This window comes from Ranitomeya imitator, chromosome 6 (genome assembly GCF_032444005.1).
Source record: "Ranitomeya imitator isolate aRanImi1 chromosome 6, aRanImi1.pri, whole genome shotgun sequence".
Classification (NCBI taxonomy): Eukaryota; Metazoa; Chordata; class Amphibia; order Anura; family Dendrobatidae; genus Ranitomeya; species Ranitomeya imitator.
Window position 1 is genome coordinate 481,661,223 of NC_091287.1, and position 24,371 is coordinate 481,685,593.

The 24,371-nt window shown below is 43.4% G+C and overlaps 1 protein-coding gene and 1 pseudogene across 2 annotated transcripts in view; both read right to left on the reverse strand.

The window, feature by feature from the left end:
- Nucleotides 1–1,072: 1,072 nt before the first annotated feature.
- On the reverse strand, nt 1,073–5,641 carry LOC138643430 (UBX domain-containing protein 1 pseudogene; annotated as a pseudogene).
- Nucleotides 5,642–17,142: 11,501 nt separating this feature from the next.
- The window catches only part of NBN (nibrin), a 90,605-nt gene continuing 83,376 nt past the window's right edge, over nt 17,143–24,371 (reverse strand). For both annotated transcript variants that reach the window (XM_069731587.1, XM_069731586.1), the window contains exon 16: nt 17,143–17,244. In XM_069731587.1, coding sequence (XP_069587688.1) covers nt 17,211–17,244 — 34 coding nt within the window. In that variant the 3' untranslated portion in view covers nt 17,143–17,210. The remainder of the gene's footprint in view (nt 17,245–24,371) is intronic.

The window sequence follows — 24,371 nt, forward strand, 5'->3', positions numbered from 1 at the left end:
AAGTATTGGACAGTAAGAATGTCAACGCTTGATCTTTATATACTTTCAGGGAAGATGAGGTGGCCAGCAGTGGCATTCTCCTCCTGTTCCATTGAAATCACATGAATGGTTGGCTGGACTGTGTGCTCATGTGTTGGGGGGGGGGGGGGGGGACGGGAAAGATAGCTGTTCGTTTGATGGAAAGCAATCTCGAGTAATGAAAGATTTATCAGAACTAAAGCTGGTCACAACCATAAAACGTTCATATACAAAGTGCCCTAGAAATAAAAGTTGTGACCCTTACGTTCCTCAGAGCGAATGGTATTTTGTACAAAGTAAGGGATATGGGTGTACAGTGCTTACTCACTACATGTCCCTGTGAAAATTCACAAAAATCCCTCTAATGTGATTGTACTCTGTAGGTTTGAAGAATGCATAGGAAATGGGGGGTGGAGGGGTTGTATTAAAAATATTTGGCATGAAAGTCTTCTGTTAGACTTGTGGATGCTCACTGCGCACTTCTTCAGTGCTAAGCCCACAAGTACTGTAATTTTTGGACTGTAAGACACCCCAAATTTTCAGGAAGAAACTAGGGGGGAAAAAAAATGTAATGTGTGAAATGGGGGTCCAAATTCAGCTCACTGGTAGCGGAGTCACGATGTATTCGGAGGTGCAAAGCTAAGGGGTGATGATGTGAGTTCCATCCAAAGCTGGTAGAAGGGGTTTTCAGCGGTATGGGGGCTCTGCTGACATTCTGTGAAAGCCTGTAGCACCTGCACGTCCATGGTTTCACTGTGGTGGATGGGGGGGGGAGGCTGCGCTTTCACAAAACGTCGGCTAAGCCCCCGCACCGCTGAATACCCTGCTCCTACCAGCCTGGGCCTCGCAGCATTACACCACCCCCACCCTGTAAGCTTCATTTAGTATAAAAAATGCATTCCCCTTTTTCAAATTTGGGGATTGAGTGACTCATAGTCCGAAAAATACGGCCACATTCCGACTAAGGCACGTCCAGCCTTGCTCAATTCTCTTGGGTGTTTTTTTTTTTTCCTTTTCAGGATGTCACACAATGGCTGTATTACCCCGGAAATACTTAATCTAGCACATCACACTCCGGGGAGGTGAGGGAGTCAGTCTGTGTGACCCTCCTTGTACCCGGCAAGTTTAGCTCCACATATAAGCAGACGACTGCCAGTTGTTCACGGGCACGAAACATTGAGACAGGGCTGTGCCATCAAGTAGGCGCGCCTGAATCCGGCACTCATCGTATTCCTTCTTGGTGAGAGGCTCCTGTACAGGGGATGATGGGGAGGGTGTGGGCGCTGACGGAGGTGACTATGCAGGGGAGGATATTGGATCTGATGTGGACCCTCCGTACCTTCTCGTTTGCTCTGCTTTGTCTCGTGCAATTTTCTCTTTGACGCGTTCTTGCCATCCTCTCCTCCTGTCTTCCGCTGCTTCCTGCATTTCTTGCATCTTCTGTCTGATTACGGTAACTCCTGTCCTTGCTTCCGCCGCTGTTTCTCCTGCTCGATTCTCTCCTGCTTTTCTCGCTCTCGTTGCTTTTGTGCTATCCACTCCATCATCCTTCTTGTCTTCCGCTCCTTCTCGGTTAAAGATGCCCTTTTGTCCATTTCCGGTGAACCTGTGTCCATCTCTTGTGGCTTCTGCCCGCTCGCATCCTCTTTGGTGTCCAGCACAATGGGCTCATCGATGTCAGGATCGTCTTCATGTTCCATCGGCCAGTCCATGGCAGATTCTATGCTTTGATTTCCAGTGGCATACACGGCTTTTTCCGCTCTGCTCGGGGGGAATCCCATCTCTATGAGGCTTAGAATCTGTCCAAATGAGTGACTGCAGACTTCCATGCCAAACTTGGCAAACCCATTCTCCTTTATGTGTATTAACTTTATGAATGAATAAGTGGCAATGTCAAGCTGCTTCTAGAGGGTTGACAGAATCCTAGTTCTGATCTTATTTTTTCTGACTAATTCAGTAGTTACCTTCAAAAGGATTCCTAGAGCCCTGAAATGTATCCTCTGTAATGTAAAGGGACTTGTCAGCACAGAATGAGTGTTCAAAGTACAAGCGTTCGGTGCAACTTTTTTTTTTGCGTGCCCAAACACTTAGGCTATGTGCCCAAGTTCAGGCTTGATCGCAGAATCTTCCTGAACAAAACCGGACTGCTTTCGCAGGAAATCCGCTCGCTTTTTTTTTTTCCCCCGGAGCATCCCAATACAATAATATAGCAGCAAATCCGCAGAGTTTCCGCAAAATTAATGAACATGCTGCATTTTTTTCCGCAATGCGTTTTTTTTTTTTTTGTGGGAAAAAACGAAGCATGGGCACAAATTGTGGAAGGCATTCTAGTAATGGGATGCTTAATGTAAGCGTTTTTGCAGTGGAAAACTGCCGCCAAAACGCTAAAAATCTGGAACGTAGGCACACAGCTTTAGGGCAGTCTCACACGTCCAGATAATTCCGGTACCGGAAAAATCGGTACCGGAATTATGTGTCCGTGTGCCGGTGCGTTTCTGTGGCACATCATATCTTCCCTGCAGCAGCGTTTGCTGTAGAGAAGATATGAATAATCGTGTTTAAAATAAAGATCCATGTCCCCACCCCCTGTGCGCACCTTCTACTGTATGAGCGGTCACGTGGGGCCGCCGATTACAGTAATGAATATGCAGCTCCACCCCTATGGGAGGTGGAGCCGCATATTCATGATTGTAATGGGCGGCCCCACGTGACCGCTCATACAGTAGAAGGTGCGGCCAGGACAGGAAGCCGCGCCAGCCAGCGAGGGAGTCGGGTGAGTATTTTAATAACAGGGGGCGGGGTCATGGATCTTTATTTTAAACACAATTATTCATATCTTCTTTACAGCAAACGTTGCTGCAGGGAAGATATGAATCGCAGCTTCAGCACCAGTGGGGGGGGGGGGGAAACAGCGCTTACAGTAGCGCTGTCTCCTGCACGGCACACGGACTGCACACTGACAACGTCCATGTGCGGTACGTGTTTTTTACACGGACCCATTGACTCCCACGAACACTGACATGTCTCCGTGTTTGGCACACAGAGACACGGTCCGCAAAAAATCAATGACATCTGCACAGATGCATTGATTTCACTGTGTCTACGTGTGTCAGTGGCTCCGGTACGTGAGGAAACTGTCACCTCACGTACCGCAGCCACTGACGTGTGAAACCGGCCTTAGGTGCACCTTCCCACCTACTTAGTTTCCATCTATCTCCGCTGTTTTCTGGCTCAATAAAGCCAGAGCTGTCAATCAAAGAAAATGGGGAAAGTGGAGAGGGGGAAAACAAGTAGGTGGGACGGTGCACTGAACTGTTTGTGTGGCCAGAGCGCCTGTCATGGGCTGGAACAGTCAGTGTTAATAAAGCCCTTTACAGAGTTTGGCCATTACGCCTCTGATACGTGCCAGATCCATACAGAAGAAAAATTAAATTGTAGCTTGTATTTGCTAAGCTAGGAAATACCTTTCGGCCATGTAAGTGCCATAGTATTGCCAATCCTGATAAGTTCGGTGGCCTATGGCCGCATATTAATAAGTCTGTTACCCACCATGATGCTTCTAGTATTGGATAAGAGCTGTATCAGACGAGTTACTGGACAGGTAATGGCAGTACATAACAGTGATGACCTGTTAAAAGGTGTTGCACTCACTACAGACCTTCATTTTTTTTCTCTCCCTTATTGAGATCAGACATTATTGCACCCAGCACGCACTTATTTTTGTAGAGAAAATGCCCATTTAGCAATGGGGAAATCGGGATGATGGCTGTTAACACTGGCTAAACACTTTAGTATGTGGGGCATTATGAGAACACAATGGGGAGATTCTGCACCTAACCTTCAGACTGTTATTAAAGGGGTTCGTATAACAGCCATGGAAACATCACTATTGTATATTGGTCATGTCTGGTATGGCAGATCAACCCCCAAAATTTTCAAGTGTGGGTTATCTGCAATTCCAGGCACAGCCTGTGTCCAACGGTGGCACTGTTGAGGCAGGACACAGACTATCCACGTTAAATATGCTGGTGCCTGATGTCAGACTTGTATGTGACTCGTGTCTCTGAGCAGATGGCCTTTCTGCAGTGGTGAAGTTGCATGTTGTACGTTTTGCCTCGTAGGGAACCATAGAAGTCGCATGTGTCGGCCTGACCTTCATGAATGTTTTTCCTGCTGCAGTGTTCAGTAGTCTTCCCCTTACGAGTACAGACCCCTGTAACTGTGTGGCCTTGCAGTACGATGGTTTACACGCACTCTCCGGTGACCCAGCTGCATATTAGCACTTATACATTCCTTTCTGTTTGTATGTAATATTTTAGGATGTGTCATGTTCTGACAGATGACCCTTAGGAGGCCCAAAATGTTTACCGTCTGCCGTGGTCATTATGGTTTCTCTGTGAAACATCCGTACACTACACACAATGATGTGTAAGGTGAAATCTATTCAGATGCTGTCTGTAACAATTTGCTGTGCAAAATATGGTTGTTGAAATGCAACTTTATATTATGCAATATAAAAATCATATGATGAAAATCCTGGCTCCTGTCTGCTTCCTCTAAGTGGCTGACCTCTGTATACAGCAGGGGGATGACTGAAAGCTGCCCCCATTACGGGCACAGTCCATTACAGCATAGTAATGTTGGGTTTCTTTAGTCTGTGTTCCACGGTCTAGTGCTGGCTGCAGAATGAGTAAACTTCTATACCATCAGACAAAATTCAGCTCGCTTCTCCCCTCACCATGACCACACAGAGACAGGAAACCTACCAAAATAAAAAAGGACAGTACCTCGCCACTTCCCCCAGGATGATTTCCTGTTCCTGGAGGATACTTAAAGTCCGGGAGAAGGTTACCTTGGGAGATTTCTACTGGTAGGGTGCCTACCCTGAGATCCTGGCGGCCAAAGTACTGTCCAAGGTTGGGGACACTGATCGGAGGACCACTACAACCAGAGCACATGGGGATGTTGGCTGGTCACTTCCGGATTTGGAAATTGGGCCGAACATGCAAGTTAAAAAAAAATAAATAATGGCGCTGGGTTGCTGACTGCAGCACAGCTGCTTCCAGGTGGTGGTGAAGACTGATGTGACATCAGGGAAGCGCCGGCATATGCATCCAGTGGCTACTTCAGGGGTCAGAAGATAAGCCACCGGAATATGTGGCAAAACCCAGGCAGCCATCGCTTCTCTCACACCTGCTCACACAAAAGGACTGGAGGCGTCGGTCCCTTTGCAGGTATGCTTGAAGTGGGTGGAGAATCTAAGCTTACCTTGTGAAAATGATCCAAAGCCTAGGATGAGGTGTTTTCTATATAAACACTGATTGGTGTTATTACTGGTTTTAGGATAGGGCCAAGAAAGCAGTGACGAAGACCAAACACAAGAAATGTGCCTTGTGAAAGGAGGCATTGCCAAAATCCTACGCTCAAAAACTTTGCGGTTCAAGTATAGAAAAATCAGTAAAGGAGGAATCCCCGTCCCTATTTCAGGAAATCAAAACCTTAATCAAAGATGAGGTTAAAAGTGCGAAATTCCACATACCTGAGGTCCTTCCACATCCTTAAGCTCACAACATATACCAAGACATTTCAGCAGCTGATGAGGGCCCCTGTTCAGCGGCTGCATGTCCGCCCCTGCCAATCAGTATGTCTTAGGAATGTGGGAGGAAACCCACGCAAACATGGGGAGAACATAACATTACACCGTACACCGGCAGACATTAGCTCAGAGGAAGTTAAAGGGGAATTGATTGACAAGGACAGTTCAGAACCATCATCATCTGATGGGATTGTCTATGGGAGTAAAGACCCCAAAAGAGCGCAGATCTGAGCAAGATTCCATGTTTAGTAACCTGGAGAAGCGCAAACTGAGTATTTCCTGGCCATAAAAATTTCTTTTTTTTTAAATCAAAAAAAAGAGTAGAAGAACCCGATTTAAAAAGGTGGCACTGCTCAATAGTATTAAATGGAAATACTCATTTGAGGACGAATTGATTAATGGTTGGAAAAAATCCCAGAAGATTGAGGGTTTCTAGAGATGTGGCCCTTTGAGAATTTGGCATCTCTGAAAGATCCATTATATAGGAAGGCTGACTCATTTCTCAGGGGGACCTAGGAGGTGGCAGTGGGGTCATTTAAACCAAGTATAGCAGCCACGTGAACTGCCAGATTCCTGGTTAAGTGGCTGCAAGTGCTGGCATCCCAGATAAGGAGTAAATGCCATAGAGAACAACTATTAGAAGCCTGTCTGAAAGCAGCTGACCTCCTAGCAGATGCATCAATGGATAGTGTTAGGTTTGCTGTTCTGGTCTGTGGTCTCTCAAACTCAGCACGCAGAGCCCTCTGGCTTAAAAATTGGTCAGCCGATTTCCAGCAGAAAATGAAACTGCGCCATTCCTTGCCAGGGCGACTATTTGTTTGGTACGGTTCTGGATGAAATATCAAGTGGATATTCCAGAGGACTAAAACTCCATCTTTCTTTTCCTCCACTCTAGATGATAGAAACTCAGGTAGGAAAGAACCACCAAGCTGCATTAGAAACCGAGGTCATACAATTGATAAACGAATGGTGTTAGCCAGATTGAGAAAAAGGGAAATGTTTTTACTGTAATTTGTAAAAAAAAAAAAATCAGATAGTTCCTACAGAACCATAATAAATCTAAAAGCCCTAAATTGTTACATAAAAAGAGAAAAGTTCTAAGTGGAAACCTTAAGATCAACAGTGAAGCATCTATACCCCTTTCGTTAATGTCAGTAACAGACTTAACGAATGTGTATTATCACACCCCAATACACCCAGACGAGGGAAAAATGGTAACAAAATTCTCATTGGGGTCTGTTACAAACCCCCAAATATAACAGAAAGCATGGAAAGTCTACTTCTAAAGCAGATAGATGAAGCTGCAACCCATAATGAGGTCCTGGTTATGGGGGACTTTAACTACCCGGATATTAACTGGGAAACAGAAACCTGTGAAACCCATAAAGGCAACAGGTTTCTGCTAATAACCAAGAAAAATTATCTTTCACAATTGGTGCAGAATCCAACCAGAGGAGCAGCACTTTTAGACCTAATACTATCTAATAGACCTGACAGAATAACAAATCTGCAGGTGGTCGGGCATCTAGGAAATAGCGACCACAATATTGTGCAGTTTCACCTGTCTTTCACTAGGGGGACTTGTCAGGGAGTCACAAAAACACTGAACTTTAGGAAGGCAAAGTTTGACCAGCTTAGAGATGCCCTTAATCTGGTAGACTGGGACAATATCCTCAGAAATAAGAATACAGATAATAAATGGGAAATGTTTAAGAACATCCTAAATAGGCAGTGTAAGCGGTTTATACCTTGTGGGAATAAAAGGACTAGAAATAGGAAAAACCCAATGTGGCTAAACAAAGAAGTAAGACAGGCAATTAACAGTAAAAAGAAAGCATTTGCACTACTAAAGCAGGATGGCACCATTGAAGCTCTAAAAAACTATAGGGAGAAAAATACTTTATCTAAAAAACTAATTAAAGCTGCCAAAAAGGAAACAGAGAAGCACATTGCTAAGGAGAGTAAAACTAATCCCAAACTGTTCTTCAACTATATCAATAGTAAAAGAATAAAAACTGAAAGTGTAGGCCCCTTAAAAAATAGTGAGGAAAGAATGGTTGTAGATGACGAGGAAAAAGCTAACATATTAAACACCTTCTTCTCCACGGTATTCACGGTGGAAAATGAAATGCTAGGTGAAATCCCAAGAAACAATGAAAACCCTATATTAAGGGTCACCAATCTAACCCAAGAAGAGGTGCGAAACCGGCTAAATAAGATTAAAATAGATAAATCTCCGGGTCCGGATGGCATACACCCACGAGTACTAAGAGAACTAAGTAATGTAATAGATAAACCATTATTTCTTATTTTTAGGGCCTCTATAGCGACAGGATCTGTTCCGCAGGACTGGCACATAGCAAATGTGGTGCCAATATTCAAAAAGGGCTCTAAAAGTGAACCTGGAAATTATAGGCCAGTAAGTCTAACCTCTATTGTTGGTAAAATATTTGAAGGGTTTCTGAGGGATGTTATTCTGGATTATCTCAATGAGAATAACTGTTTAACTCCATATCAGCATGGGTTTATGAGAAATCGCTCCTGTCAAACCAATCTAATCAGTTTTTATGAAGAGGTAAGCTATAGGCTGGACCACGGTGAGTCATTGGACGTGGTATATCTCGATTTTTCCAAAGCGTTTGATACCGTGCCGCACAAGAGGTTGGTACACAAAATGAGAATGCTTGGTCTGGGGGAAAATGTGTGTAAATGGGTTAGTAACTGGCTTAGTGATAGAAAGCAGAGGGTGGTTATAAATGGTATAGTCTCTAACTGGGTCGCTGTGACCAGTGGGGTACCGCAGGGGTCAGTATTGGGACCTGTTCTCTTCAACATATTCATTAATGATCTGGTAGAAGGTTTACACAGTAAAATATTGATATTTGCAGATGATACAAAACTATGTAAAGCAGTTAATACAAGAGAAGATAGTATTCTGCTACAGATGGATCTGGATAAGTTGGAAACTTGGGCTGAAAGGTGGCAGATGAGGTTTAACAATGATAAATGTAAGGTTATACACATGGGAAGAAGGAATCAATATCACCATTACACACTGAATGGGAAACCACTGGGTAAATCTGACAGGGAGAAGGACTTGGGGATCCTAGTTAATGATAAACTTACCTGGAGCAACCAGTGCCAGGCAGCAGCTGCCAAGGCAAACAGGATCATGGGGTGCATTAAAAGAGGTCTGGATACACATGATGAGAGCATTATACTGCCTCTGTACAAATCCCTAGTTAGACCGCACATGGAGTACTGTGTCCAGTTTTGGTCACCGGTGCTCAGGAAGGATATAATGGAACTAGAGAGAGTACAAAGGAGGGCAACAAAATTAATAAAGGGGATGGGAGAACTACAATACCCAGATAGATTAGCGAAATTAGGATTATTTAGTCTAGAAAAAAGACGACTGAGGGGCGATCTAATAATCATGTATAAGTATATAAGGGGACAATACAAATATCTCGCTGAGGATCTGTTTATACCAAGGAAGGTGACGGGCACAAGGGGGCATTCTTTGCGTCTGGAGGAGAGAAGGTTTTTCCACCAACATAGAAGAGGATTCTTTACTGTTAGGGCAGTGAGAATCTGGAATTGCTTGCCTGAGGAGGTGGTGATGGCGAACTCAGTCAAGGGGTTCAAGAGAGGCCTGGATGTCTTCCTGGAGCAGAACAATATTGTATCATACAATTAGGTTCTGTAGAAGGACGTAGATCTGGGGATTTATTATGATGGAATATAGGCTGAACTGGATGGACAAATGTCTTTTTTCGGCCTAACTATGTTACTATGACCAGAAATATCTCCGGGTGGCAGTAGAATTCCAAGGCGACCTCCTGCATCGACAATTTTAGTGCCTACTCTTCGGGGGGTGTCCCTACCATCCAAAATCTTTACCAAGATAGTGGCGGAGATGACATCCTACATAAGAGACACATGCTAATAGTACCATACCTAGACGACTTTCTAATAGTTGGAGACGCAGAAAAGACCTGTGCAATAGCTGTCAAACAAGTGTTCTCCATCCTAGCAAGATTAGGGTGGATAGTGAAAAGAAAAACAAGGCTCAAGCCTATTCCGATATTTTTGGGGCAACAGCTTGGACGCTATGCACCAGCAATACTTCCTTCCGATAGATAAAATTAAAAAAAATCTTGAATGTTCAGAAAAATCTGTCACAGTGAGAGAAGCCATATCCTTGCTAAGATCCTTGACAGCCACAATTCCAGCTGTGCAGTGGGCTCAGTTCCAGACAAGAAGTCCACAGTGGAATATCCTGACAATAACGGCAGCAATAGATCAGCTGGATTACAAATTTCAACTATCTACGAGAATTCTAGACACTCTGAAGTGGTAGACATATATGGAAACCCTCTTAAAAGGGGTCCCATGGAGAGTACAAAAACCAGCAGTGATTACCACGGATGCAAGTCCAAGAGGTTGGGGCGCCCACCTGGAGGGGCTTTATTTTCAGGGACTGTGGGATTCCAAAATAAAAAGCAATTCTTCAAACTTAAAAGAACTAACCACAATGAAAAAAAAAAACACTACAAGCAAGCTTGAGATGGGCTATAGGAAAGAACCTGGTGATTCTATCAGACAACAACACAACAGTGGCCTATTCAAATCGCCAAGGAGGAACCAGGTCAGATCAGTTAGTTAGAAGTAGAAAAAATACTTTCCATAGCAGAACAGAATTTTGTCTTTATCCCTTTCAAGCTAACATTTACAAGTACCAGAGAACATCGCCGATTTACCCAAGTCACCATTTGCTTAAAAAGGGAGAATGGGCTCTAAACTGGAGAATTTTTGAGGAAATTTTCTCGGCGTGAGGTCTTCTGGAGGTAGATTTATTTGCTACTAGGAAAAATTGCCAGGTAGAAATGTTTTATTCTCTGATTGGGATAGATGCACTTCTACAGAATGGGATTTTCACCTAGCGTATGCCTTCCCTCCTTTTCCCCTAATCCCCATGGTGTTAAAGAAAAGACGCAAGGACAAAGCCAGGGTATACTATTTGCCCTTCTGGCCAAAAAGGGCCTGGTTTACTTGGCGAAGGGTCATGTCAGTCTCAGACCCTTGGATCATACACGACAGTCCAGTGACCCACCGTCAAGTTTCCAGCTTTCACCTGACTGCCTGGAATTTGAAAGGGGATTATCAGCCAGAGGGTTCTCACAGAATTTAATTTCCACTCTCCTGTTGAGCAAAAAAAAAAGAAAAAAGTTACCTCTCAAGTTTAAAAAAAATCTTGAATAAATTTCTGAACTTTTTCTGTTCAAGCCATGACCACCCAAAGTCAGCTAGTGCTCATTTCAGAAATACTAGAATTTCTCCAAAAAGGGCTAGAGAGGCATTTTCACTAGCTCCTTTTAAAAGTTCAGGTGTCAGCTTTAGGGGCATTATTTGATCACAAGATTGCTGATCACCCATGGATACCTACTGTAGGTTCTTAAAAGCATCTTTTTCATCTAGACCAGTAGTCTGTCCTAGGGTAGCCCCCTAGGATCTTAATTTAGTTTTAAATGGTCTCACAAAGCTCCTTTTGAACCTATTTCATCCACTACTGAGGGTGCTTAGGCTAGGTTCACACTTGCGTTGTGCAGTTCGTTCAACAAATCCGTTAAACGGACTGCACCAACGCAAGTGCCGACTTTGGCACTGCGCTAGCGCAGATGGAGCATCTGCTAGCTCAATCTGCGCTGGGAGTGACGGACCCGGAAACGCTGCAGGCCGTGTCTCGGGTCCGTCACTCAATGACCGCACATCGCTAGCGCATGCCCATTGTGGGTGTGCGCTAGCGGTGCGTTCGCCATTACAAGTAATGGTGTTAACGGACTACATTACACCGCGTTATGCCGCGGTGTAACGTAGTCTGTTAAACGGGTTCACACAACGGAGTGTGAACCCAGCCTTACACTAAAGTCAGTACTGCTGGTGGCACTAACCTCAGCCAGGCAAGTGCATGAGTTACAGGTGATATTGGTCCACCCTCTTTTACAAACCTCCTGCAAGATAGAGTAATATTGAGGCCAGATCCAGCCTGTCTCCCAAAAGTAGGTTATCAATTTCACAAAAGTGAGGAAATCGTTCTTCCTTCATTTTGTGATAAACCAAATACCCAAGGGGAAAAAAAGTTTCACTCCTTGGATGTGAGATGTATCCTAAGATACCTTGAGGAAAGGAGTCAGTGGAGGAAGTCCTCGGCCATGTTTATTCTCTTCTATCTACACTTGCTAGATGGGTTTAGGATGACCATAACCGTAGCCTATTCTGCCTCTGACCACGATCCTCCTCAGGGTATTAGAGCGCACTCTACAGGGGCCATGGCTACCTCTTGGGCAGAAAGAGCTAATGCCTCAGTTACCCAAATCTGCAAGGCAGCAATCTGGTCTTCTCCTACCTCCTTTAAACACTACAGGTTGGATCCAGGACTCTGATCTTTCCTTTGGGAGAAAGGTTCTTTCAGCGGTGATCCCTCCCTAGGGATTTCTTCTATTTTAATCTCTCTGTGCGGTGCTGTCATGGTGAGGAAAAGATTATTATTACCCAACGGTAATCTGATTTTCCAGAACCATGACAACACAGTGCTACTCCTCCTCTCCACTATTTTTCTGGCGATAAAAGACTTTCTTCATGGTCATACTAAAAAACCCAAAGTGTGCATATAATAGTATATGGTAAAGGTTAATAGTAATAGTCACTTTGCATGAATATATGTCCTAATAAGCGGTTACCTCATACTCTGTAAACACGCCGGGGGAAGTGGAGACGTACCACCCCTTTTATTTTGGTAGGTTTCCTGTTCCTGGGGGCAGATACTCTCTCTTCTGTGTGCAGCATCGTCAAGGTTCTCAAAAAATCAAATTACTGGTAAACAATTATCATCTTTGTGGTTTGTAATCATAAATGAGCTGAAAAAAATTACTTTATGTGGCAGATCTAGCTCCCTTTTTTTTTTTTAAAGAATCACTCCCATCAGCTTTTTATCCTCTTAATTGCAGTCATCATATTATACAGCATTGTGCACTTATAATTGCTCATTTTGCCTTTCTACCCAGTTAATTCTTTTTTTCTATTAGGCCTATAACATCACGTGATTAAAAATTGAGTAACTTCTAAGCTTTATGTAGTAACCGGAGGTCAATTTCCTCTGTGCAAGTAATGACTGCAAAAGTTCCCAGCAGGGTGAAGGGGAGCAGCTGGGTCAGGAGATGAAGAGGGGAATGATAAATGCAGGGACAAGAGACTTCCTGTTTCTACATAGAGCTAAGAATTATCTGGGTAGAAAGGCAAAATGAGCAATTGTAGGTACACAGTGTGCTATAGAATATGATCATTGCAATATATTAAGAATAAAAACTTTGATGGGAATGCTTCTTTAATCAACATAGGTACACACAATGTTTTTTTTTTCGGAGAAAAAAAATCATCAGTTTTTTGAGAAAAATCCAATTTAGAATTTTTTTTTTTATCCTCTACACTGGTGCACATACAATTAAAAGCGAAATGGTGCAAAAATGTATCCAAGCCCAATTAAAAAAAAATTGTATCCCAAAATATAAGCATTCATTTAAGTAGGCAAAATTGATCACAAAATTAACCATGAAGCAGGTTGTCTGGTCTGAAGATATAAATCTGCACGTTGTGAGGATTCTCTGGTGCTGGCGGTCACACGACTACAAGTATGTGATTTGCATACTTCTAGCCACAGTCTGACTAGACATGCTGGGCTTCTCCATACAAGTGAACTGATAGAAGCAGAGCATGTCTAGTCGGCACGTTGCTATAGGTTTGCAAATCACATAGTTGCGGTCATGTGACTGCTTGTATTGGCAAAACCAGTGAATCGTGACAGTGTACAAATCACACGCGGTGAGGACTCCGAAGTCTGCAGTCACCACCTATCTAACAATCTCTGAATAATTGGATGACCACTGGGATACTATCAGAGTATTTTCCCATTTCGCCTCCCCCTCGCATACCCATAGACTTGCATTGCCAATTTTGATGTGTCAGACCCCATCCATTATTATAGGTACGAGTGCTATCAGTGACAAACATAAATAACAGTTGTATGTTAAAAATAGGTCTGAATGAGCCCTAATTAGAAGAGTGGACAACACCTCTAATCTCCAGGCATGACGTTACATCGACGAAACCCCGACATGTTGATGAGGCTTGGCCAACTGCACAAGAAAACAGTTTCCTAAACCTCAAAACACAAGTAACACACGCACTGCTTATCGGAATCTACTGCGAAATAAGGGGGTGTACAAGTAAAAATGCCTGTCAAGTCTTTGGGGAGGTTCCCACATCTGATGCCGTTTTCCATCCAGGAGGTCTGTAGTATAATATACAGTACCAGCCAAGATGACATTTCAACAAATTGGATTAGGGATATTTTTCTGAGCATAAATTGACCTGTGGTGTAGATTTTTAAAATCTGTCACCTGTCAGTTCCCTGTAAGGATTTTACCCTTTACAATGGAATAGGTAAAATCTCTACTAAAATCGCAAGAAAATCTTCATCCAACACACGCAGATTTTGTTACAGATGAGCTGCAGTAAGATCCGCACTAAATATGCAACGTGTGAACTCATCTTTTCAGATTGAAGTGTTTCATATGCTAGAATAAGACATTGGCACATGTATGGGAACAAGTGTGACATCAGAGGTACTCCAGAGGCAATGTCATATGGATCCCTAAAGCATTCAACTATCTCGGTGAGTCCATAGAAGACTATTCAATTGGGGAAACGGTCCACGGCCAACTTATCAGTGGATGTCTCTGTGATCATACATTTAGCACTTACCCTATGTATAGGTTGTTTCCAAATCCAGAGACCAGGTCAGCAGTCCACGGCAGCCACACCACAACCGTGAACTTCCTACTATCTGCGTCCCATGTGCCTCTTCTGGTTAGTTTACCCTGTGATGTCAAGATGCTTACCAATCAGAAGAGCCGCCCGAAGATAGAAGGATCACAGTGCTATGGTCTGGCTGCTGGGGACTAGTGATGTGACCACTGGACCAGGTTCCTGCAAACTGTTTTGCTTAAAGTGGTTGTCCTAAGACAAAGTGCATTTTAATCAATAGAGCTTGGAATAATAAAAAGTTCCACAATTGGATGTGTTATAAAAAATGTTCCTAGGCTGAGATAATCTTATAAATGTGCCCCTGCTATATACTGTTATTTGCTGTGTCCGACCATGCAGAGAGTTGCTCCAGTTCATTGTCGGCACAGCCCAATGCTCCTGGTCAGGGAGGAGGGAGCATAAAGTACCGTACATACTCGAGTATAAGCCGAGACCCCTAATTTTGCCACCAAAAACTGGGAAAACTTAATGACTCGAGTATAAGCCTAGGGTGGGAAATGCAGCAGCTATCGGTAATTTCAAAAATAAAAATAGATACCAATAAAAGTAAAATTAATTGAGACATCAGAACGTTAAGTATTTTTGAATATCCATATTGAATCAGGAGCCCCATAAGATGCTCCATACAAAATACACCCAATATAATGCTCCATAAACTTTATTTTGGGCCCCATAAGATGCTTCATACAAAAATATGCCCCATAAAATGCTGCACAAAGGTTGATTATGGCCCCATAACATGCTCCATAGAAACATTTGCCCCATATAATGCTGCACAAAGGTTGATTATGGCCCCATAAGATGCTCCATAGAAACATTTGCCCCATATAATGATGCACAAAGGTTGATTATGGCCCCATAAGATGCTCCATAGAATATTATGTCCCATATGCTACTGCTGCGATTAAAAAAAATGACACTCACCTCTTGTCCTGAGCAGGCGGGGACACCGGCACTTGCAATATTCACCTGTACCCGTTCCACCGCCGTGCGCCGCTGTCTTCCAGGCTCTGCAGTGACTGCAGAGGGCGTGCACACTAAACACGCCTCCGCGATGTTCTCTGGCGCCAGCAGTTTGTTCCTGTGTTGAGCGGTCACTGCGTACTGCTCATTAAACTAATGAATATGTGCTCCACCCCTATGGGAGTGGAGTCGCGTCCATATTCATTACTTTAATGAGCGGTACCACGTGACCGCTGAACACAGGAACAAACTGCCAGCACCAGAGACCATCGGAGAAGCAGGGACATGCAGAGACACGCCAGGAGCAGGTGAGTATGATGTGACAGCTGCCGCTCCACCTCTCCCGCCGATCTCCTGGGACAATGACTTGAGTATAAGCCGAGAGGGGCACTTTCAGCCTAAAAAAATGGGCAGAAAATCTCGGCTTATACTCAATTATATATGGTACTTATGATAAGTGAGTATACAGATGAAACATCATGATCTCTTTTTTGCTTCTTTATTACACATATCCCTGCCTGTTTTATCACAGGAGTGAATGTTTCCAGTTCTCGGAGTTTACCATAAATCAAGCCAGCGACAATGAATCTCCAGAGGCCGCTGAGCTTATATGTCATGGACATGACTTACGATAAACTCATGACTGATGAGTAGGCAGAAACACTACTGTGATAAAACAGACATGGAAAGATGTTACAGCAGAAAGTAGCAGCTGTGATTCACTGCTATTTTGTTAGGTTGTTCTCACTCATCACAAATGACTTACTTTCTTGGCAGGCCAGAAGCTATGGTATGTACCGACCATGATCTGGAGCGGCTCTGCATTGTCAGACACAACCACTACACAGTACATAGCAGGGAAACATAAGATTATCTTAGCACAGAAAATTGTGGATGTCATTGCTATCCTAAGATATATTAACTAAATATACTTTGTGGAAAAACCTCTTTAACCTGAGCTGTGTGTAAATGGTATAGGTTCAACACTAGAGTTAAGTTTCAATAACGCAAGATCTACAGTATATGCCACTGATCGGTTTTGTAGCATTGAAATGTAGACAGGTGAAATCCCAAATTGCCATCTGAATGGAATATGCATAGTGTGTCACAAGCTGACAAATGACCACTGTTTGATCCGACCATTTTACATGTGAATACACAACTGATAAAGTCTGGACAGAAGGTAGGATTCAACAAGGATGTGCCAGAATTTGAGTTTTCTTTAAGGGCAGCAAATTTAGAAAACAAATTAAACTTTAATTATGTCATATAAAAGCTACACGCCAAGTCTTCTTTGACTCCGCGTGAGAGGAGACCGTCTTCGTTCATCAATCCCCAAAGTTCAGGTTCTGCTAAAGCTGGTGAAAACCAGAAGGAAATGGACCTGGATTTAAATTCCAGACCTTTATATATTCCAGGAGCCAACATTGTGTTCTCTATAAAAGTTCCATTTCTTTTGATCATTTATAGGGTTATATGAATGTTTTACTATGATCCTACTAGTTTCACCCATTCCGGTTAATTCAGGGTGGGACATCCACATTATGGAATGCAACTGGGGACCACATGGACTCGTGTGCACTACACGTGTAAGGAAGCCATATAGACGGATATTGGCTTGTCGCATTGAGCCATCATTTATGTATTCTGTGCATGACACAATGAGCCCTTCACCAGGATAGATGTTGGACATTAGTTTTATTGGTTTTACACAGGACATCGTCTTCTTCTTCCTCTACAGTTTCCTTTAACGTCTTTTTTTAACCGTCCTAGGATTATACCTGTAGAATATAAACAAAAAAAACAATTTACAATGTAATACAGAATAATAACCTACTGCAAATATAAGATCGTCAATAAAACACTTGGGCCTCCTCTCAGGAGAGTACAACATGCTGTTCTCACCAATCAAGGGGTTCGGGAGACCATTTTTTTGGGAACTAGAGACTGAAATCCTTGTGTCAGTCTTACCAAACTTCAGGGGAAGTTGTGACACTGACCTTCTAAGTATGGTCCCTGCAATCAGTTGCTTCAGAGTGGTAAATTGCTAAATAAATCAGAAAGGTTTTTTTTTTAAGTTCAGTTTTATAAAATCAACGATCTTGTTAATATTTGATTTATTTTTTAATTTATTTAGATTGTTTTGTTGTCCGCTGTGAAGACTTGTTAATATTTCCTATAAAGTGGCCAAAGTGTGTGTTAAAGATGCACACAAGCAACTTACCACTTTATCCCTTCCTTGTCTCATTTTCTTGATCAGTATAACCATGTCCTCTTATTTGGCCAGAATTCCCTGCCACCTGTTTGACGTTTGTCCATAATTTGGCTGCGGATTGGGGGACGTGTGATGAGATGCGTCACTCAACCTCCTCTATTGGGGTGTAAGGGATAATGTTTCTGCTTGTGGAGAGTGACAAGCCAAGCCAGGCATGCCAGAGTGAGAAGACTTAAAGCCATTCATGCTCCTTTGGTAAGTCATATTTTGCCTCCTCCATCAAAACTGAGCCTGCGCTAGATTCTCGATGGTGCAAGGCTGCATGGGGAAAAAAAAAGCTTCCAAAAACTCTTACGGAAAAAGAAGCTTCTGGGCTTGAAAAAAAATCATTCATTTTGAATGTCTTAAAAAACTGCGTTTGCACATAGCCGAATTATCACGTATGTTGAGATTGCCTATACAAATAATGTAGAAGCTGAACTATAGTGGGGGCAGCATATTTTATAGCTGTACCCCTGGCAGCCCCTCTGGCTGATTCGATATGTGCAGTGGTCACTGTGCAGGGAGGGGGAGAAGGTGAGCTGTAACCATTATTGTGAATGGGGTCATCCTGTATATTGAGGGGCTGTGATTATCAGGACGATAAAGAGATGATTAATGAAAAGTGATCTCCACAGAGCAAGAAATGTTCAGTATAAAAAAGTCAAAGTTTCATGATTATTATTTTTTTTAAGTACCGTACATTTAACATATACATTTGTGTGAAAGAACAGGTCATTTTCTGATTGTATATTTCTTTCTAAATGATTTAAGACAGCACATTACTATTTTTTTATCAGTATTTTTCAATGGAAGAAAAGTTCCTTTTCTGTGTTGACCCCACCTTACGGTACAAGTAATTTATTGACTGATTTATTTTGGAGAGGAATAAAAAAACAACCAATTTCTTAAGTTTTTTTTTGTAATTTCCTTAATTTCTGCCCTGCTATGAGGGGTAAATATTGGATTAACTTTATTATCCAAACATTACAATTTCAGTTTTATTTATTAAGGTATATAGAACTATTTTTTTTTCTTAAAAGCTTGCTTTTTTTTTTTTATTCAACTTAATTTCACCTTTTTTGGGGGGTTAGGCAGGGGGATCCTGCTATTGTTTGGTCAGTTATGTAATGCTTTGCACATGGTTTGGTGTTACAGGCACTCTATTAGGCCACCAAGAATACAAATGGCAAAACTTAGTCTTTGTTAAGCTCCTGACTTCCATGAACTCCCATCGGCACCCCACGGTCATGATGTCAAACACTAATAAGCCTCCTCCCTTTGTTAAATCCCTTGGAAGCCGCCTGAAAAATGGACCAGTCTATACTTTGAACCAGTTTGCAGCTTTCGAAGCCTGAGGCCATGTGCACATGTGGTCTTTTAGGCGCCAAGTTTGCCCAGGCAAAGCTGCTTCAGGAAAACGCTAGCTGTCAGGGGTCTCTCCTCTATACTGTCAAGTATGGAGCGCAGGCAGCTATACAGTGGCTTGCAAAAATATTCACTCCCTAGGCCTTTTTTCGTGTTTTGCTACCTCACAACCTGGAATTTCCCTGGGTTTACACGTAAATAACATGCCTACTGTGAACATTTTGTTTACTTTTTTTGTGAAGCAAATAACAAATCAAACATCAGTGTGCATAACTATTCACCCGCATAAAGTCAGTACTTTGTAGAGCCTCCTTTTGCAGCAATTACAGCTACAACTTTGGATAAGTCTCTATGAGCTTTCCACATCTGGCCACTGGGATTTTTGCCCATTCCTCAGGGCAAACTGCTCCAGCTCCTTCATGTTAGGTCTGTTTCACACGTCAGTGGCTCCGATACGTGTGGTGACACTCACACACGTAGACACATCAAAATAAATGTGTCTCTGCACATGTCAGCATGTTTTGACGGACAGTATGTCCGTGTGCAAAACACGGAGACATGTCCGCGTTTCTCCGGCAGCACGGTCCGCAAAGCTTCCCGCACACGTGCACACGGAGAACAGTGTGCACTCTCCTCCGTGTGCACGTACCGCCGCAGGAGAAACAGCGCTACAGTTAAGCGCTGTCCCCTGCTTTTGGTGCTGAAACCGGCATTCATTTCTTCTCCCCAGCAGCGTTCGCTGGAGAGAAGGAATGAAAAATCAAGTTTTTTTTGTTAAAAATAAAGTTTGGGGTCACCTCCCGCCTCCCACCCCCCGTGCGCCCGCCCGCTTGCAGAGAAATACTCACCCAGCTCCCGCGATGCCTCCTCTCAGCGCCGGCAGCCTGTCCTGTGTGAACGGTCCCTAAGGGAGGTGGAGCCGCATATTCATCACTGTAATGAGCGGTACCACGTGACCGCTCACACAGGACAAGCTGCCGGCGCTGAGAGGAGGCATCGCAGGAGCTGGGTGAAGTATTTCTCAGCTAGGGGGCGGGCGATGACCCCAAACTTTATTTTTAACAAAAAAAAAAACTTGATTTTTCATCCCTTCTCTCCTGCAAGCGCTGCTTTCAGCTGAGCACATCCCTTCTCTCCTGCAAGCGCTGCTTTCAGTCGAGCAGGACAGAAGGGATGAATGCCGGCTTCAGCACCACACGCAGGGGACAGCGCTGTCTCTCCTGCACGGTCCGTGTGGTCCTCAGGCAGCACACGGCTGCCGCATGTGTGCCACACTGATGTGCCACGTGAGCACACGGATAACTCCGGTACAGATTTCTCCGGTACCGGAATTATCTGGACGTGTGAGACTGGCCTTAGGGGATTTCCTCTGTTCAAGTCTGACCACAGATTCTCAATTGTATTAGAATCTGGGCTTTGACACAGCCACTCCAAAACATTTACACGTTTCCCCTTAAACCACTCGAGTGTTGCTTTAGCAGTATGCTTTGGGTCATTGTCTTGTTCGAAGGTGAACCTCCACCCAATCTCAAATCACTGAGAGACTGAAACAGGTTTTACTCAAGAATATCCCAATATTTTGCACCATCCATTTTCCCCTCAACTCAAACCATTTTCTCTGTTGCCGATAACCATCCCCACAGAATGATGCTGCCACCATATTTCACTCTGGGGATGGTGCTCTTGGGGTGATGAGCTGTGATGGTTTGGCGCCAGATATAGCGTTTACCTTGGTGGCCAAGAAGTTCAATTTTGGTCTCCTCTGACCACAGCACCATACTCCATACATTTGGGGAGTCTCCACATGTCTTTCTCAGACTCAAAACAAGTCGTAGAATTTTTGTGTGCAAGTAAAAAAAAATTCTGCCCACTCTTCACTATGTCACCTCTATGGAGTGTACGGCAGGGGTGTCAAACTGCATTCCTCGAGGGCATCAAATCATGCGTTTTCAAGATTTCCTTAGCATTGCACAAGGTGCTGGAATCATTCTCTGCAGGTGATTAAATTATCACCTGTGCAATGCAAGGAAATCCTGAAAACATGACCCGTTTGCAGCCCTCGAGGAATGCAGTTTGACACCCCTGATGTATGGCTTATTGTGGTTGTATGGACAGATACATCCAGTCTCTGGTTCAGAACTGTGCAGCTCCTTCAGTGTTACCTTTGGTCTCTGTGCTGCCTCTCTTGATTAATGCCCTCCTTGCCCGGGCTGAGTGTTTTTGTGGGCAGCCCTCTCTTGGCAGGTTTGTTGTGGTACCATGTTGTTTCCATTTGATGATAATGGATTCGATGGTGCTCCGGGTATCATCAGTGACTGGGATATTTTTTTTTATTTTTATAACCCAACCCTGACTTGTACTTCTCAACAACTTTGTCCCTGACTTGTTTGGTAATCCCCTTTGTCTTCATGGTGTTTGGTTAGTGGTGCAGCCTCTGTGGCCTTTAAGAAAAGGTAAAAAGTGTGTATATTGACAGACCATGCGATACCTAGACTGCACACAGGTGAACTTCCTTTCATTAAGCATGTGACTTACGAAGGTAATTATTAGCACCAGAAATGTTTAAGGGATAGGAAAATAATAATAATAATAATTTTATTTATATAGCGCCAACATATTCCGCAGCGCTTTACAAATTATAGAGGGGACTTGTACAGACAATAGACATTACAGCATAACAGAAATACAGTTCAAAACAGATACCAGGAGGAATGAGGTCCCTGCTCGCAAGCTTACAAACTATGGGGAAAAGGGGAGACACGAGAGGTGGATGGTAACAATTGCTTTAGTTATTCGGACCAGCTATAGTGTAAGGCTCAGGTGTTCATGTAAAGCTGCATGAACCAGTTACCTGCCTAAGTATGTAGCAGTACAGACACAGAGGGCTAATACTGCATAAAGTGTATGAGAACATGATGCGAGGAACCTTTTTTTTTTTTTTTTTTATTATAAATAGGCCACACAGGGATCGTTAGGTTAATGCATTGAGGCGGTAGGCCAGTCTGAACAAATGAGTTTTTAGGGCACGCTTAAAACTGTGGGGATTGGGGATTAATCGTATTAACCTAGGTAGTGCATTCCAAAGAATCGGCGCAGCACGTGTAAAGTCTTGGAGACGGGAGTGGGAGGTTCTGATTATTGAGGATGCTAACCTGAGGTAATTAGCGGAGCGGAGGGCACGGGTAGGGTGGTAGACTGATACCAGGGAGGAGATGTAGGGTGGTGCTGAGCCATGGAGTGCTTTGTGGATGAGGGTAGTAGTTTTGTACTGGATTCTGGAGTGGATGGGTAACCAGTGTAATGACTGGCACAGGGTAGAGGCATCGGTGTAACGGTTGGTGAGGAATATGATCCTGGCTGCAGCATTCAGGAGAGATTGGAGCGGGGAGAGTTTTGCAAGAGGGAGACCGATTAGTAGAGAGTTACAATAGTCCAGACGAGAATGAATAAGTGAAACAGTCAGAGTTTTTGCAGAGTCGAAATTAAGAAAAGGGCGAATTCTAGAAATGTTTTTGAGATGCAGGTAAGAAGAGCGAGCCAGTGATCGGATGTAGGGGGTGAATGAAAGGTCAGAATCAAGGATGACCCCAAGGCAGCGGGCATGTTGCTTTGGAGTAATGGTGGAACCGCACACGGAGATGGCAATGTCAGGCAAAGGTAGGTTAGTAGAGGGAGAGAACACGAGGAGTTCAGTTTTTGACAGGTTTAGTTTCAGATAGAGGGAGGACATGATGAAAGGGGGTGAATACATATGCACATGCCAATTTTTAGCTATTTCATTGTATAAATTTAATTTATGCCCATATTATTCTCACGTCACCAACTTAGACTATTTCGTGCTGATGTATCACACACAAAAACAGGATTACAAAAATATTTCAATACAGATTGTGATGTTACAAAATAGGTAAAAAGCCAAAGGGGATGTGTGTGTGTGTGAATACTTTCGCAAGCCATTGTAAGTTGCTCGGAGGAGCTTCTTTTAACTCATTTAGTGTTTCTGAACCCTGAAGCAGTTAAAATAAATGACACAAGATGGAACTTGTGCACAGCAACGTCGTCGTGACACTGCTGTGCATGATGTTCATTTTACGGGACGTTTTTCAGGCAGATTATTCTGGGCGGAATCTACCTGAAATAGACGTTTTGTGCGCAAAGTCTGAGGCCTTTAAAAGAAGATCAAAACCACTGAAGTCGTTCTGACATTGCAGTGCATACGTATGTCCGTTCTTCTTCGCATTCTTTAAGGGCTTTTTCAGGCAGATTTCACAGCGGAACGGCCTGAAAAAAAGGTCATGTGCACATACTGTAAGATGTTACATGGCTGTGATCAAAGGCTTTTGAGCCCAAAAGATGTTACATGGCTGTGATCAAAGGCTTTTGAGCCCAAAAGGGGGTAAGGAGATGAATGTTACATACGATGTCAAGATAAAGGGGGGCTTGTTACAAATTTTGCACTAGGGGCTTAGAGTCAACTTTCACCCCATTAGACAATGCAACGAGCTCCATCTATTAGCTTTAGGCAGGAGGTGCACAACATTTTTGATAGTACTGGCATCTATTTTGGGATGAAAATGTCACCTCCTGACCCCCTATAGAAATGACTATAGCGTATACCCGGGAAGGAAACAACCTTTAATGACAATCACCAGCGTTCTGCATAAAGACAACCATGGAGAAATGTCACAGATGAGCTGCGTCGCATACAATAAGTGATTAAGCATTTGCCCATTTGCTAAGCTCTACTTGCTTAGGTCGGGACATGCAGCGGCCAAATTGCATCATCTCTTAAGTGGGAATATAATTGTTGCCGGCTGTCGTTTCCAAGCAACTCCTGATTATCCTTCATACGCGACAGGAAGGCAAAAAAGCAAACAAACCGCTGAAAATAACCTGCCGTGCAGCTCCGCGGCGGCTACCACCGGAGCCCACTGCAGGGTGCACAGCCACAATCAGGGCTTTATTGTCTCACCGCCGCTTCCTTACTTCTGGGATATAATTGCCTTTTGCCATGACGATGACACGCAACCCGGATTATGCTTCACACTTAATGCCCGGATACAGTTTATCATGCTGCCCAGATGCCACTCACACGAAAGGGCGCTATCAGCTACGAGTCTGCCCGGAGTTTCTCAACATTTTGCGCCTTTGATGTGTAAAAATAAAATCTTTATTACTAAATAATTAATTGATATTAAACTCCAATATCTAAATATTTCTGATGATACACACCTGACAAATTAAGAAAGCATCACTTAGACATTTATGGGCACAAGCAGTTTTATG